The 14,933-nt window shown below is 38.4% G+C and overlaps 1 protein-coding gene across 28 annotated transcripts in view; it reads left to right on the forward strand.

The window, feature by feature from the left end:
• Positions 1-14,933, forward strand: part of LOC105473429 (glutamate receptor interacting protein 1) — a 711,108-nt gene that overhangs the window by 624,765 nt on the left and 71,410 nt on the right. For all 28 annotated transcript variants that reach the window (XM_071071489.1, XM_071071493.1, XM_011727248.3 and 25 more), the window contains 2 exons: positions 2,932-3,012; positions 14,327-14,396. In XM_071071489.1, coding sequence (XP_070927590.1) covers positions 2,932-3,012; positions 14,327-14,396 — 151 coding nt within the window. The remainder of the gene's footprint in view (positions 1-2,931; positions 3,013-14,326; positions 14,397-14,933) is intronic.

The following is a 14,933-nucleotide window of genomic DNA, read 5'->3' on the forward strand; positions in this document are numbered from 1 at the left end:
AACAGAAAATATTAAATGGGTAGGACAGGTGCAGTGGCTCCACCTGTAATCACAGCCTTTTAGGAGGCTGAGGTGGACAGATCACTTGAGCCCAGGAGTTTGAGACCAGCCTCGGCAACATGGCAGAAACCCCGTCTCTACAAAAAATACAAAAATTATCTGGGCATGGTGGTGGGCACTTGTAGTCCTAGCTACTTGGGAGGCTGAGGCAGGAGGATCACCTGAGCCTGCAGAGGTCAAGGCTGCAGTGAACTGTGATTGTGCCACAGTACGCCGGCCTGGGTGTCAGAGTGAGACCCTGTCTCCTAAAAAAAAAAAAACAAGGAAAGAGAAGAAGGAAAATATTAAATGATCACACGTTTGTGAAATGAGTTCTACAAATAGTGATGCTTCATGTGCATTTACTTATGGGCCATTTGTGTGCTTTATCCAAGTAATCAAATCATTTATTTCTGCTATGCCCGTAAACACTTGTGTGGAGGCTTTCTGCATGCCCTCATCCCATTTCCTCTACCGAATCAATGTGTTCATCAGGGATCTTTCAGTTGCCAGCAAGAAACAAGCACTCCATCTAGTTTAATCAAAGAAGAGGCATTCACTGGAAGCGCAATCTGTGTTTCACAGCCAGGAAGGGCTGGAACCTGACTTCAATGGCTGTCAAGGCCAGGCACAGGCTCTCTCCTCATATACACTTGCTTCTTTCTTCCTTCTCTCTGCTGACTGGCTGCTGGTGCATATGGGCAAAACCTGGTCACTTCCAAAGACCCGCTCTGCCCCCAGTCTGCATGCTAATTCCAAATTCTTAAACAGTCACTTTGAGAGTGGAAGGAAGGTGGCAATTAGCCTTTTGTTGTTAAAGCATGGTATGGGGAGGACTCGGGAAAGGCATGGGTTGAAAAAATATTCTGCAAGAAAACTTTTATGATATTTGCAGCTCCTGAAGTCAGGAAGTAAAGCACACCTAAGTGTTTTTTACCTATTTCATTCTCTTTTTCAGATTAGCCAGTCTTTTTCAAATCTCCTGTGGGAAATAATTTTCTCTATCTCAAGTCCTGTTGAGAAATTGAAAGGGTACAAATTCTTAGTGAACGAATAAACAAATAAATATATGTGGATTCATTTCCTGGCCCAAGAGAGTGTTAGCTGAAGACAACCCCGAAGTCGAAGATGTTAACTCAGTCTGTGACACTCACTTGGTCGAGGGAGGAAGTGGGAAAGGCAGTTGATTCCTTCGCTCCCCTCTGAAGTAAATAAAAACCAGAGCGAAGGAGGGAGGCCAGAGAAGGAAGACCCCATAGCACCACTGATGCTGAGAGGGCCAGTTTGGGGATCCTTTTTTATAGGTGGCTTTCTAAAAGCCAAGCGGGCCCAGGGAAATCAAATTTCTGTTGTGTGCTCCAGTTTAACACTGTATAGCGAACCTTCTGAGTTGAAAAATCAGATTCTGCTCTTATGAGACGTTTAATACCTGAATTTCTCCTAGGGAAGGATGAGAGGTCAAGAAGAGCAATTCAAGGCCGAACAAAGAAGGGAGTCCTCTCTGTTTCCATGAATCCAATACTAACCATCACCCCACTTTGCACTGACTCAAATGTGTTAAATATGTGATTAGTAAATTGAGCTAAGGACCTGAGGGCCTAATAGTTCTGCTGTGGTTAATTGCTTGTGTGCCAGATGGGCACCTGTCTTGAGTCAAGCTGATCAAGCGGGCCGAGTGGATAGCTCACCCGTCCCACAGTCCTCTCCTTATGCTGAAGTTTCCACTGTTCCTGAAGCCTCTCCCCACTTCTTTCCAAAACCATCAGAAAGGATTATAGTCATTAGCAACTTAGCATGAGTAGATGCTATCTCTTCAATGGATATTTCCATTTTAAGCTTATCATTAATTAAAGGTCTTTCTGACTGTTAAAGGAATTTTAAGAAGAGTATATTTAAGAACCTGTAGCAGTTTCTTCCTTTCTCAGACATTAATTAGGTCTGGAGAAAATCAGCTTAGCTCTGTCCTGAGTTGAGATTCAGCCAGTGCACACTGGTTCTCTCTCTGTTGCTTTGATATTAGCTTACTTCTGTACCAACTGGTCAGTATCTGAGCCCACTTTCACTCTCTTCCAATGCCCTGTGATCCTCTCTGGAATCTCTAAAAGCTCCCCATTATACAGAACTGAAGGATCGTTTAATATAGTTGGAATCTCCTGGGTCCCTGTGTTCCAACTCTGTGGTCAGCGTCTAGTCTGATTGGTTATTTTTGTCTTTTTGATTGGTAACCAGTACTGTTCTGGTTGTAAAATATTTTGAATGTCACTCCTAATTCTACCTCTTTAATTGTACTTTCACTTTTTACATTACAAATTAAGGCACCTCTCCACTCACTCTTAATACCCAATCAACAACCATCACACCAAACTGACATCTCTCCTGAAATCTATTTTCCTAGATATCTTCAAACAATAAATAGGGGTGGAACGGGGTTGGGGGAGGAATTACTGAATAGCACACTCTTGGAAAATATGGTTGGGGGTGGAAAGAATATAATAGGACCTAAGGTTCTTAACCCTTTACTACACCTGAGAATCACCTAGAGATCTCTGGGCCTCATCTTTAGAGATTCTGATTCGTAGATTGGAAGTATTCAGGAATCATTATGTGTAACTCCCATTCCAGGTAAATTTGATGTAGATGGTGCGTGCATCACACTTGAGAAATACTGAACTCAACTGTTGCTGTGAATTATGCACAGTTGCCTATGAATAAGAAGTGTATTAATCACCAGGAGCTTAATTTACCAGGATTTTAAAGGCATTCATCTTACTTCAGTTCGTATAGTTTTAGCTACAGTTGATTATGATGCAAGTATTCCTAATGCATTTTTATTGATGGGTGCTCCAGTCCTCAGTGTTCTATTAACACATTTTTTTTTCGTTTTGATATTAGAGTCTGTGATCCCAAGTAGTGGAACATTTCATGTAAAGCTCCCTAAGAAGCACAATGTGGAACTTGGAATAACCATAAGTTGTAAGTAGAAGTTATTTCTTCTAAATAATTTTTAAAGACATTAGAAAACTGTGTTGTCAAATGGTTTGCAGGTGTGACAAATGTTTTATATGTCTTTGCCAAGTTTTTATGTCATGGTACAAAAATGTGGAGTCGGTTACACCTCCAGCACTTACTGGCTGTATGAATGGGTCAGGTTACTCAAACTCTCTCCAATCTTGTGTTTCTTCATCTGCAAAGTGAAAATAAGGATAGCTAGAAAATATAGGATTGTTTTAATGATTGAATACAATTGCGTATTTATATGCCTAGTACAGTGCCTGGCAAGTGATGAGTCAGTGCAAAACGTGTATCTCACACAACTATATAAATAGTTAGATGAGAGATAGATGCATATAGATTATATTTTATATTGTGGATTATTAGTGTATTATATAATACATATTATTAGCATATTATATATTAATTCACATAGTATATTGTGAATTAAGTTTTTATAATAATCTATTTAACAAAAATTACATTTGTTTACTTTTAAGGCTATCTTCCCATCTGTCCACTATGCATCTATAATCCTTTTCACAAGACTAAAACAATGTCGCTTACTTTAAATAAATCTTTGAATTCGTCCATGGTGCACAGTGTCTGGAAAACTGAATCAGAAAGAAAAGTGGAGCATATAAATGTACTCAATTCCCTCCTTTCCTCGGGCTTTAGTTTTATAACTGCCTTGGTAAAAACAACTTTGAAAATGTTAGCTCCAATGGACTTTTATAGAATGGAAATTGAGGGTTTTGGGGGGCTTTTAATATCCATAGACTAAATGCATCCATAAATGTACCAAGAAAATGAAGCAAATGTTAAATGCTTAAAGACCAAAGGAGACATAGAGGTAATGACGGTGACCAAGAGCTGGTTTCTTCAAGAAAGACTGATGAGCCACATAAAAGTGCCTCACTACACTCTGTCAGATAGCATTTCTGTCAGTGGTTCAGGCCAAAAATAAATAAAAGTTCTCAATTGGGCAGTATGAAATGGTGCTGTCTGATTCAACATGGACGATATAAATTTAATACTGAAAAATGAAATTTTATTTATAACCAATAATCCACACATATCTACTGCAAGAGTAAAAAGAATGGTACTGCAATTCAGAATAAATATTAAGAGCAAGAAGCCACATGTATGGGAGAAAGCCTAGATCCCCCCAAACCCTAATGTGACCTAGTGGGAGAAAAGTAGAAAGATGGAATGGAATTTTAGAGACTCCAGCACTATCCTAAGTGCTCCTAAAGTTGTTTTTTCCCTTAATTGGGTCACTTAGCCTCTCAGTTTGTTCACTATGCAGCAAAAATGGTATGTCACTATAGTGTCAACAAATAGGGCTACTGAAATTAAGAAAGCATATCAGAATTTACTGTTCCAAACATATTTAGGGCTCAAGATGGCTTCTGCATGCAAACCCTCATGAAACTTTAAGGTTAGTCTTTTATTTCGTTTATTCCAATCCATTCATTTATTCTGACAGAACTAGCTGTGGGAATGGTGCATCTTGGAGTTGTGCAGTGTATAACCTGCCTCTGTACACAGAAACCCTGCCACTGCTTCCATTCTTTCATTCTTCTGCGTTCCCTCAACAAATGCATTCTGAGTGTCCACCGTGCTCTAAGCCCTATGCTAAGTTTTAAGAATATAAACCCTGTCCTTCTAGATGCTTCCTGCTGGTTGGTATTGTGAAGTCATCTATTCCTCAGAAGCTTCTTTCGCCACTGCCACACAGTTATTTTACTCTCAAATTTTAAGTAGGAATATTGTCTTTAAATTTGTTTTATACAATAGATATATTCTTAATTACAAATTGATATAAATAAAAAATATAATTTAGTCAGAAAGTATCCATCTAAAAATAGCCTATGGTGTATTTCTTATTAAAAGTAGACAATTGTGTGCTAATTTCTTTGAGATGTAGTCTTATACACAAACTACAAAATATTTGTTTTATTCACATGAAGAATCATTTAATATTATGCTTCATGATGGTGTTTTGTTTTGCATGAGTGTTTTACTTCTAAAATGGGTTTTAGTAGCAATAATGGCAACAATGTAAAAACCTCCATAAAGATGGCTTGAATTTTAGCTAGCCACAAGCAAATGCATTCATGGAAGCTGAAAGTGTTATGCTGTTCCAGAACAGAGAAATGATACATGAGCTTGTCAAACATGCCTGTCAGTTATTCTAGAGCTTCAGCTCCATTTACACAAGTAATCATCACCACCATGCTGACTTTTGTGTCTCCTCATGGAAAATACTCGTATTTTGCCAGATGAGAAAGCAGACTTTGCTCTTTAAAAAAAGAAAAATAAATCTCAGAATCCATTTTCATTGTTATGAGTTAGTAAAATCCTGAGGCCTAGCACAGTTCCTGACATACAAGGTGCTTATATAATACTTCTGTTTGCTGAGTGAATAAATAAGGGGCTTTACCTGCAAATGTTTTACTAAGCACTATGTTCTCCAAGAAATGAGCCTCCAAGGGAGATGATGAATGAATATAAATGTTTGTGCAAAGGCTGATGCATGGACGGAAGAAAGATTGACTTGGAAAATGTTAAGAGCAAAGACTCAGAGCCTAGACTGTCTCATGCCCTCATTCCCTCAACCTCTCTGTGCCAAGTTTCTTCATCTAGAAAATGGTGTACATATTACCTTCTTTTGTTTTTTTTTTTTTTTTTTTGAGACGGAGTCTCGCTCTGCCGCCCAGGCTGGAGCGCAGTGGCCGGATCTCAGCTCACTGCAAGCTCCGCCTCCCGGGTTCACGCCATTCTCCTGCCTCAGCCTCCCGAGTAGCTGGGACTACAGGCGCCCGCCACCTCGCCCGGCTAGTTTTTTTTGTATTTTTTAGTAGAGACGGGGTTTCACCGTGTCAGCCAGGATGGTCTCGATCTCCTGACCTTGTGATCCGCCCGTATCGGCCTCCCAAAGTGCTGGGATTACAGGCTTGAGCCACCGCGCCCGGCATATTACCTTCTTTATAGCATTGTTGACAAGATTAAATGAATTACTACATGTAAAATGCCTTAAACGCATTGCGAACCCTAGCAAATATTAGTGATGATGATCTTCATCATTATTTACTTTACACACAGAGCCTTTTGAAATATTTTATTATTTATTTATGTTTTATTTTTTGAGACAGGATCTCACTCTGTCTCCCAGGCTGGAGTGCAGCAGCACTATTATGGCTCACTGCAGCCTCAACCTCCTAGGCTCAAGCGATCCTCCCACTTTAACCTCCCAAGTATCTGGGACTACAGGCATTAGCCACCATGCCTGGCTTACTTTTAAATTTTTGTAAAGATGAAGTCTCACTATGTTGCCCAGGCTGGTCTTGAACTTCTAAACTCAAGCAATTTTCCTGCCTCAGCCTCTTAAAGTGTTGGGATTACAGGTGTGAGCCACCACGCCTGTTAAAATATTTTAAACACAGCTCCAGCCCACAAAATCTAGTGCCAATATAAGGAGGAAATCTGGAAAGCCTCTTCTCAGACACACACAGGTACTGTTAGTGAAACCAAAGTGCTGCAAAGACTTGATTCTTCTCGCTATCTCTATACCAAGTCCCCTTTCTGTCGTCTTCACCTCGTGCAAGCTCTGAGTATTAAGAAACAGCCCCTCATCTCTGGAAGCATACCAGCAGTGCCTTTACGGCTCACAATTCATACCTAATTGACTGAGAAATGAGTCTGTCTGATTTTAGACACAGTGAGTGAGCAGTTTCAGACTAATTTTCTTAAGTTCCGATGACACATTTGCAGCATATTAGCACTAGGCATTTCCTTTATTGATATTATTGCTATAATATAGAGTGATTTATTGTAGTAAATAAAGTGGAACAGCCTAGCAGAAGGATGCAGTTCGGGACTGGAAGTCACATCCTGATGCCTCAACACCTTAGCCAGTCAGAAACCTCAGAGCTCATACCTTCCTGCACAGCCCACCTCTCTTTCAAGTCAGCAAGTCCTGATTGTCTCTGTCACGTCCCATTATCAGTAAAGTCCTTTTTACATGGGTGTTTTCCCTTGAGGTTTTATTACAGGGGTTTGTGTCTACTTTGTACCAGGCATGGCACTCTGCAATTGTATGTGTTTTCTTACTTAATCCTCAAAGTAGCTCTGTGACATCTATCTCCATTTTACAAAGAGGAAACAACAACTCAGCTGGGTAACCTGCCCAAAGACCAGGGGCTAATAAAAAGTGAAGCAGGGATCCAAACCCATTGTCTCTGACTTAGCACTGGCTTTATTTTCACCACACCACTCATCCCTATCACCATCTGATTGATGAAACTCCCTATATCCTATATCAGAAAAGCAAAAGGCAGTATTTTGCGAGTACAGTGAATTCATTGGCTTTCCTTTTTAGTTCTGACTGAAATGTTTGTAGGAACGAAGCCTTGCTTTATTTTCTTATAAAATCATAAAGCAGCCTTTGTGATGACAAGCACAGCAAATCTGTCATTTTTCCCGTAAGTCTTAAAGTGTATTTAGAAGAGATTGGTTCCTGTTATTTTGCCAACTTTGCAGTAAAAACCTCTACTCACTGCTCCATTTCAAATCAAATAACTTGTTTTACTTACCATATATGATGTATACGGTTGCAATTAAAGTACAGCTGAATGATTAAGAGTTTGTACGTGTGTGTGTATGTATATGTGTGTGTGTGTGTGATGATGAGTGGTTTTTAAATTTCTGAGGTCAAAATGTCACCAAACCAAACTTGGGTCCACTTGCCCAGCATATAGAAAATGCCAAACACTGACACTAGGATTTTCAGCAAGAGAAAGTGAAGCATTTGTTGCAAGGCACCAATCAAGGAGAATTAGGCAGCTAATCCTTAAGACTTGAACTCCCTGATGGCCTAGATGGTTTTTAAAGGTAGAAGGCGGAGGTTATAGGCAAAGTTATAAATCAATACATGGAGACTTTACATTGGTTTGGCCCCAAAAGGCAGGTATCTTAAAGTGGGGGTTACAGGTCATAGGTGAATTCAGAGAGATTTTTTTTTTTTTTTTTTTTTTTTGCAGTTGGTTAAAGAAGCAGGGCTTTGTGTAAAACCTTAGGGTCAGCAAAAGAGGAACGTTAAGGTGTGTGACTCTCTCCAGGCCCCTCAGGAAGAAATTTAGAACAAAAAACAGTAGAGTTCAATTCTCACTTCTCCCTTATCTCCATGAGATCTCTGAGGTCTATGTAATGGTGGTCAACATTTTCCATCTGGTGTGGGTCCAGGTTTCTGAAAACCAACTTAAGAACATATGTTAAGATATTATCTTTTAGTTTCTATGGGGAACCAAAATGCTGTGTGATTCTGACTTGTTTGGGAAGCTATTGTTTAAGTTCTCAGTATTGTATCTTCTTGCTTATAGGGTTGTTCATTTACTTTTCAAGCCTACCTAGGTGCGTGGGATTTCCCTTGAAAGGACAATTTTTTTATTTCTGTGTTTGGGAGGGGGGTGACCAGCAGGACCCTAAAAGGGGTCCCTGCTCTGTTTCAAAAAGACGGTAGCTTGAACACAAGCCTTTACTTCTTCTCCCAACCTACACTCCACTTTAAATGACAATATAAGATTTTTCAAAAGGCAAAACCCCATAAGGACAAAAAGAAAAGGAAACTAGACAACAGCAACCAAATTTGTCAAAGAAGATAAAGAAAGGTGAATTTAACTAAAGAAGCAGAGGGGAAGCTGATAATGAGCCTGATTTCTATCCTATACTCCAAAGAGGCTTAGGCACCAGAAACTTCAGGAAGTACATTTGATGGAAAATCCTAAGGCAGAGGATTGGTTGAAAGACTGCTAAGAATGACCTTAGTCTTTAGATGCCTTCCCCAGCTCCCAAGTACCCTTCCCCTACCCTGGCAGAAGCCTAGAGTTTTATTCTCTGGAAAGCATGCAATAGAGAGTTCTTTGGCCTGAGAGCACACAGCTGAATGCAGCAGTACTGCTTTAAAAATGGAAATTAGGTGAAGGTTTACATACTGCATGTTGAGACTGAGAGCCTTCTTCCCTCAGGAAGCTTAAAGAAACCAGGTAGCCAGGCTTAATAGCCTTCAAGTGGGAAGAAAAATCAGGACCATCTGACCCAAAGAAAAAGCCCAGCCTGAACTTACAGTTAAGACCATAGTCCACAAGCCCCACTTGGGTATACCAAGCTTTTGAACAGCTGTTTAGGGCCACACTCTTTAATATAAACAGACAGCTAAGAGAAAAATGGACACTTAAGGAAGCATCTAATATGTGAGGCTGTCACCAGAAACAAAGAGGGAAATCAGAGTAATAGCTAATGCGGGAAGAAGAAAGCAAACCAAACAAAGAGAAACCTATCATTGACATCATTAGCAACAAATATATTGCATTCATGAGGTGAGCAGGAAGTGGATGCTTTTACAAAATGACATTCAGAGGGGAAAAAAGAGACCTTGAAAAAATACAAATATTGGAAAATGAAGTTAAGGAAAATGTCCAGAAATTAGAACAAGCAACAAATAAATGAAGAATCTGTAATAGACGAGAAAATTATACAGGTTGAGTCCGAATGACACAACATCCAAGTAATAGGTGTTACAGAAAGACAGAGGAAAGAAACACATCAAAGAAATAATTGTATAAATGTCTTAGAAATTATGGATTTATTTTCAGAATGATAGGTCCATACCTATGGATGGAAATAGCCACAGAAAAGCTTGCCATCAAAAGATCTGAGAATACTGGACAAAGCAGTAATCTTAGAGGGTTGCAGTGCTGGGGCAGCAGGGCATGGTGGGGTATCATACAATGTGTTAGAATAATGCAAACAATAATCAAATATATCAGAATAGCCTCAGGCTTTTTAACCACTACTCTGGAAGCTAGAAAGCAATGGAAAAGTGCCTTCAAATTTCTAAAGGAAGGATTGCCAGCCTAGAATTCTTTACTCAGCGAAGTAGTCAATCAAATATGAAGGTAGAAAATGACATTTTAAGCTATACAAGGTCTCAATAAACTCTTCCCCCTTGCAGTCTTCCTCGGGAAGCTACTGGAGAATGTACACCAAGAATGAGAGAAAGTAAAGCCAGAAACAGGGAGAGTTGGGTTTAGGATACAAGGGCTCTAAGGATGTAAGAGAGAAGAGAATCTCTGGGTTCCCAGGGTTTGTGGGAAGGAAGTCCCCAAGATCTGTGTGGCAAACCTAGAAAGCAACCAGTCTAGACAGGTTAGCAAACTCTGATAGAATTCCTAATAAGATTTAACACATTGAGAGAAGATTTATATATCCTGGGAAATATAAGGAGTTGAATTAATAATAAACACGAGAAAACAAAGCAAATAAAAACATCAAGACAACAAATAATTAAAGGAAATACATATTCTGCAGAAAAGGAAATAAATCATGGAATGCTATATGACTTATCTCTGGATGCTGTTGACATAGTCATGCTAAAATAAATATCAAATGTTGATTAATAAATACCAAAAATTATGACAAAATGGTATTGGGAAAATGGAAGGACAAGAAGGGTATATGAGTATGTTAGTGGTCTAGAGGTTGGAGAAACTAACTCTTCATCTTTCATAATAGAAAGTAAATAGAAATGACTAACACCAAAAAATAATTTGGTAGTAATAGTCATATGTTACATAGCAATACGGAAACAGCCAAAAGAATTGAAAGCGGTTGCACCTGGAGAAGCAAGAAATTGAGAATGGCTCTTTCAGAATTCTTGACTCTTTAAATTGTATGTGTGTATATTTTTGGTACAAAGAAAATAAATTTTAAAAAGTAATATAGTAAGTTGTTTCCTTGTGAGTATCAAGAATGTATATCTTAGGCAGAATGAAAAATCTCAATATTGCAATTTACTAAAATGAATTCTTGTGATCTGGGATAAAATTTCCAATGACATTGTCTTGCTGGATTGCAGAAGAGCTGTAGACACAGATGACAATGAAGATTTCTGAACAAGCTTGTAAATGACTCAACGCAAATCTAGTAACAACAGAAACACCTGCATTGGAGATACAAGTGACGAATTTGAATTAAAATCATTTCATAAAATAGGAATGAGAAAGAGGCAGTACTAATATATATTGTATAACAAAGGATTTAGCATCATTGCTCTTTTTTGTCAGATTTTTAGTTGTGTGTTTGACCAGTTAAGTTGAAATTTCAAGGAGTTTGAAATTTCAAAGAGATGTGATTGTTTTTTCTGTTTCAGAACTTAATAAGCTTTTGTTGCCCTTTTCTTCTTAATCACACTCTTGGAAGTATTCAATGTCCTTCCCCATCCCCATATGATGCATTTTTATGGATTTCCCACTTGGAATCACTTCACAGAAGAGAGAAAACTATTTCATGCCCAATAAGCTCAGGAGATTTAACCAGCTCTGCCTCTCCTTTTTATTCAACTTCTCTGGGGTTTCATAACCAGTGCCCAGAGCAGAGGTGCCTGTCTCGTAGTTGGTGTTCAATAAATATGTACTAAATAAATGAATGGTTCTGTGGAGAACTCCAATCAAATTCCAGGAACTGAGTGAATGCTAGTATATTCTCATTCAAAGGATCACAAACTCAGAAGCCTTCATGGGTGAGGCAACTCAGGGAGTGAGATCAGCCCAATGAGGATAGAGGCAAATGGGAAATCTAAGGCTCGGTCTAAAGGAGGTAGTGAAAAACTTAGTCCACTGCTGTTAAACAATAATAGCAACAATAAACATTTATGTAATTCATTATGTGTGCACTCGTCCAGTCTCTTTACATATAATAGCTCACATAATCGTCCCAACAGAAACTACCGTAAGCACTGTTATTCATCAACACCATTTTGCAGATGAGGAAACTAAGGCACCTAAGGACTGTGTGCTCAAGCACATATAGCTAATAAGTGGTAGAGCCAGGATTTTAGATTCGACCATTCTGGCTACCAAGTCCTGTCTCTTAATCATGATACCATATTGCCCATCTTTTTTTTTTAAAAAGAAGCCATGTATCTATATAAAATCTACTAATTTGTAAGTGTTGGCAACTAAATATTTTTAAAGCACTACTAGCCAAGCAAAGCATGCTTGGTTTGTGACTCCTTCTTAGGTAGTAAAAAATTAAAACATGGGGCTAGGATACACAAACCATGACTGGTCCCCCAGACCATGCATAGCCACATTTAACATGCATGGTGGTGATGGGCAGGATCTCATACAGATCTGGATGACATACTTCTGGGTTCAACCTCATTATCCCAATGGGCATCCACCCTATTGACTCCATTAAAGGAGAAAGAGAAGAATCTAGTAAATGTGAAAATGGCCACCATACATGTCTGTAGACCATGAGAAGTTTCAGACTCCTCTGCAAAGCCGTGTAGGTTTGACCAAGAGCTCATAGTGCTATATTCCTCTCTTTCAAGGATGACAGATAGGTCTGATGTATTTTGTTGCCTGTACTATTGTTTGGTTTTACAGACCATTTCAGTGGAACATGGATTTTTTAAAAAGCCAAAGGAAACATTGAGTGCTATGTGATGGTTACTACAACTTGGCAAAATATTGTGTCAATTCATTGGCAGATGCTAGAAAAGCTATACTTGCTGGTACTAACAAAGTTTTTATTTCTGTGCCCTATGACCAGAACAATTTGCAGTTTTGAAATATGATGTAACTAGAAATCCTAGATGCTTATATGCCTCTAGAGGCATTCTATCAAATCATTGAATGGAGTTTTAAATTATGACTTAATTAAAGTGAAGAGAATGTTTTGCATTCTTTGCTAACAGCTAAGAATAATGATTGAATGAAGCCCCATTAGCATTTACTCTGGACTAATTTAGACAGTGGGTAAGGTATCGGTATATGTGTTTTCTTTTTCTTGAAATGTTGTGTTAAGGTATTAAGCCATCTGTTCTTGTGCATAAACATTTTCCTGGGATTCAGATGGGATTATGGGATATGATATGGCTCTATGATTATTATGGGGTGATCAAACTGTTTATAATAAAATCTCACTTTAGGGGCCTGTTAATGATCTCTAGAAGGAAACCTCTCCAGCCTTCAGGTTGGCAAAATGTCTCCTTTCAGAGGCAAATTGTTTTTCACAAATGTTGGTATGGCTAATTTTAAGGATCAGATTCCTGCATTAAATGTAAACCTCTAAGTCAAGATGATTTTTTGTATTTATATGGACTATAATTAGTTTCTAGGGTTAATTCTAAGTAGGCTCATTTCTAATTTTTTTTATTCCCATAAATGGAAATATTCCTAAGAAAATTAGTAAAGCCCAAAACTGATCACTGTGCAGTATAATAGTTTTATCTATAAATGTAATAAAAGTTACATGTACATGTTTAGAATATCAGCATATATAAAAATTTAGTTAACTAGTAACAAAATATTTACTAAAAAAAAAAAAGAGAGAGTCACATTCCAGGAGCTTTCTAAGTATGAATTTGTGAGCAGAATTTAAAGATTTAGAGTCCATCTAGCAAAAGATTTCCTTGTGGAGAAAAAAAAAGAACTTTATTTATTTATTTATTTATTTATTTATTTATTTATTTATTGAGACAGAGTCTTGCTCTGTTGCCCAGGCTAGAGTGAGTAGTGTGATCTCGGCTCACTGCAACCTCTGCCTCCTGGGTAAAAGCAATTCTCCTGCCTCAGCCTCCCATGTAGCTGGGACTATAGGCATGCACCACCATGCCTTTCTAATTTTTCTGTTTTTAGTAGAGATGGGGTTTCACCATGTTGGTCAGGCTGATGTCGAACTTCTGACCCCAGGTGATCCTCCCGCCTCAACCTCTCAAAGTGCTAGGATTACAGGCATGAGCCACTGTGCCTAGCCAAAAAAAAAAGGAACTTTAAATCAGTGATTCTTATCCACTTTCCCACTCTACACTGGAGTAATATGGCATATTCCCATCAACAGTGGTGTCTCCTCACTGGAAAAGAATAGAAGAAGGGGTAACTAAGGGGAGCCCCCAATTGATTTTAATACTCTCCAACTGAGGTACCCACCCTTCAGGTCCTCTCTTGGGAATTGCTTATTAAAATAGATTTAAATCTAATGGGTACTTATCCAATTGCTTTCTCTAATTACAAATTTAAAGTGGCATTGCTTTAGTTTTTGTTTATAAATATTTCAACCTAAACATTTGTATAGATATAATGTGCATACTTGCTAATTCATTTGCTGACTATCTTTGTTTTGTATACAAACATTACTTGCATTAAGTTATTATAAAACAGGGGAAATGTACAGTAAAGGGGTGAATAATGGATATGAAGATGTGATTATTCTATCTCCATTATTACAGCACCATCTAGTAGAAAACCAGGAGACCCCCTCGTCATTTCGGATATCAAGAAAGGAAGTGTGGCACACAGGTAAGGAAAATAGGTTTTCTGATTCATTTTAAGCCCTCTCTTAATTTAAGTATACATGATACCTTCCACACCCAAAGCAAACCTTTCTAATGGGTCACTGTATTTTCAAAAACTTCCAAGGAGCCACTGTTAATTGATCATATTTGACATCCCTAGTTGCAGTGGCTCCATAGATCTTCTCCTGGTTATCAATTTATTTATACACAGCTGAAAACGTTTCTTAGGGTCTCTCATGAGTCTAGCATAGGCTCTCCTTCACTGATCATCTTCCGTTCATTTTCTGACCAAAACAAAAACCTGAAAGTAGCCGCACTTATTAGAGGTACCCAAACAGAGGTGATAACTTGTGCAAGAGTTTTGCTGTTACCAGAATATCCCCACTGGGCAAGCAAGATTCTTGAGCGTTAAAATGTTCATGTCACCTATTTGGCCCATATGCCATCAAAATCAGGACGTCTCAAATTTTTAATTTCATAAATAAAAATATTTTTAAATGATTGAGGATACTGATATAAGACCATTAACTTTCTTTTTGTT

Source organism: Macaca nemestrina, chromosome 10, assembly GCF_043159975.1.
Source record: "Macaca nemestrina isolate mMacNem1 chromosome 10, mMacNem.hap1, whole genome shotgun sequence".
NCBI classification, from domain to species: domain Eukaryota; kingdom Metazoa; phylum Chordata; class Mammalia; order Primates; family Cercopithecidae; genus Macaca; species Macaca nemestrina.